This window comes from Gadus morhua, chromosome 15 (assembly GCF_902167405.1).
Source record: "Gadus morhua chromosome 15, gadMor3.0, whole genome shotgun sequence".
NCBI lineage: Eukaryota > Metazoa > Chordata > Actinopteri > Gadiformes > Gadidae > Gadus > Gadus morhua.
The window spans coordinates 12,437,576-12,439,548 of record NC_044062.1 but is presented as its reverse complement, the minus strand read 5'-3'; the positions used below and the strand labels follow the sequence as shown (position 1 = coordinate 12,439,548).

The 1,973-nt window shown below is 45.5% G+C and overlaps 1 protein-coding gene across 1 annotated transcript in view; it reads right to left on the bottom strand.

Annotated features, from left to right (window-relative positions):
* Positions 1 to 1,139, bottom strand: part of pcsk2 (proprotein convertase subtilisin/kexin type 2) — a 32,582-nt gene extending 31,443 nt beyond the window's left edge. Inside the window, exon 1 of the mRNA XM_030379681.1 lies at positions 592 to 1,139. Within this exon, the coding sequence (XP_030235541.1) occupies positions 592 to 789 (198 nt within the window). The 5' untranslated portion in view covers positions 790 to 1,139. The remainder of the gene's footprint in view (positions 1 to 591) is intronic.
* Between the last annotated feature and the right edge of the window lie 834 nt (positions 1,140 to 1,973).

Here is a 1,973-nt window from a genome sequence, read left to right as displayed (position 1 = left end):
GAACCATTTTTCTTTGAAATTGTGAAAATTAAAACCTGTTAAATGGCCGTTCTGAGAAACCATGAGTTTTCCTACTTTTGTAATGAGATGTTATGGCTTTCCAAAAGAAAGTTGTGTTTCTGTTTTGATCATTCCTTCAATTAAATGTTCAGTGAGTGAGTTGCAGACTGCTGTTGGTTTAGTCCTAATTTAAATATTTCCCCAAAGATGCCATAGTTGACCAGGGCCTTTTTAAGGTAAAGATGACGTCATTTAAACAGATCGCTAAATCTCATAATAATAATAACATAAACAAAAAAATAAAGCGTATTAATAACCTATTTCTGAACACGAATCTTCTCGCATGAGTTACATGATCAGATAAGGCCGTTACACTATAGCAGCCGACTATGCTATAGGCTACTTAGGAGAGTGATGGAGGAAGAGACGGTGCCCTGTCTAAGAAAAATACATATTTTTTAAAAACATATTTCACGTTGAAGCACGTTGAACTACACTTCCAGCATGCCAGGTATGACATTCAACAAAAAACCCAAGGCAAATGTTGCCATCGTTGCTACTTGAACAATATTTAGTTTCTCGCGTCTTTACCTTCCGGACGCTTTGGAACCCGTGCTCCACCGCAAGTTGATGTGCATCGTCGTGTGCACTTTCATGCAGCCGCACCACAACATGGTTGGTGATGATCCCCTCTCCCGCGGCTTGCCCCGCGAACAGCAGCAGCGCGTCCAGCAGCAGCAGCAGCAGCATACATCCAACGGCTGTCCCGCATGGGGGAGATCCGCGCATCTTGGCTGTAGCTCGCCTCTGTGTGTAGCGCGCCTGTCGAGGAGCGAAAAAACGTGAGGCGTTCGGGATTCTCCTCGTTGAAGACGGACGGGGGACGGGGGGTGAGAATCAAAGCTGTTGTTTATTCATGACCCCGTCGTTCAGTGGTGCTGAGGCTGGAGGTGGTCTGCGCGTTGTGTTATCAGGGACTTGGTGCTGCGGTCCGGGTTGATGTGCTTGTCTTGTTTATGAGCCAGCAGCATCCTCAGCCTCTTTCATCCCAGATTCGTTACCTCGTCCGGGGGCTTCTCTGCGTGACGCTCTTCCAATGGGCAACGGCGGGTGTGTCCCGTTCCGTCCTTCCCTCCAGATGGGTCCTGCCGCGCGCGCGCACTACACGCGCGTGGCAGGTGCTAGGACCCCCTTTTCAGCACCCTGGAGAATTCCCCATTTTCGGTGGTTGTCGTTTTTCGACCGACTCATAATAAGAACATTGTTTCGTTTCATTTTTTTTTTTGGGGGGGGGGGGTTTGTTTATGCAAGTATTTATATGTGTATTTATTCGGCCAGATGTAATTATAAACACATGTTTTCATCAAGGTTATTTATTGATTATGTTATTCTTTGAGATGAGCAACGCTGCATCCGCCCTGTTATTTCAATGCTAATTGAGTAGCAGAATGTGATGCTAGCATTTTTGACCTATAGTTTTGACTAAAGACTCTCATTAGATGGTCTACGATTGGAGAAGTCACACCTGCAATCCATCTGCGCGTGTGTTTTTTATGTGTCAGTGTTCACATGGAAGAGTAAAAGGCTGATGATGATGGTGGTGAGATTATAATGGTAATGATGTTGACGAAGATGATAGGGATTAGGCAAATGAGAATTGATGACCAGAGACAGAGAGGATCATATGTTGGTGGGCAAAAATAAAGACAGAAAGAGAGAGAGAGAGAGAGAGGGAGAGGGAGAGAGAGGAGAGAAGTAAAATAAACAGAGAGCTGGAGAGCGCTGAATAGTGAGATGAACAGGAAAGCCTGAGTTATTATAGCTGTCTCGCACATTTCAGAGAGCGAGAGAGAGCCTTGGTATCAGACGCAATACGAGGAAAGTCTTCGGTAAACACGTGTAGGACTAAAGCTTCATGCAATGTCTGGCTGTGTCGCTGCTTCACAGCATCAAGTGCTTTTCGGTGCTTTTTG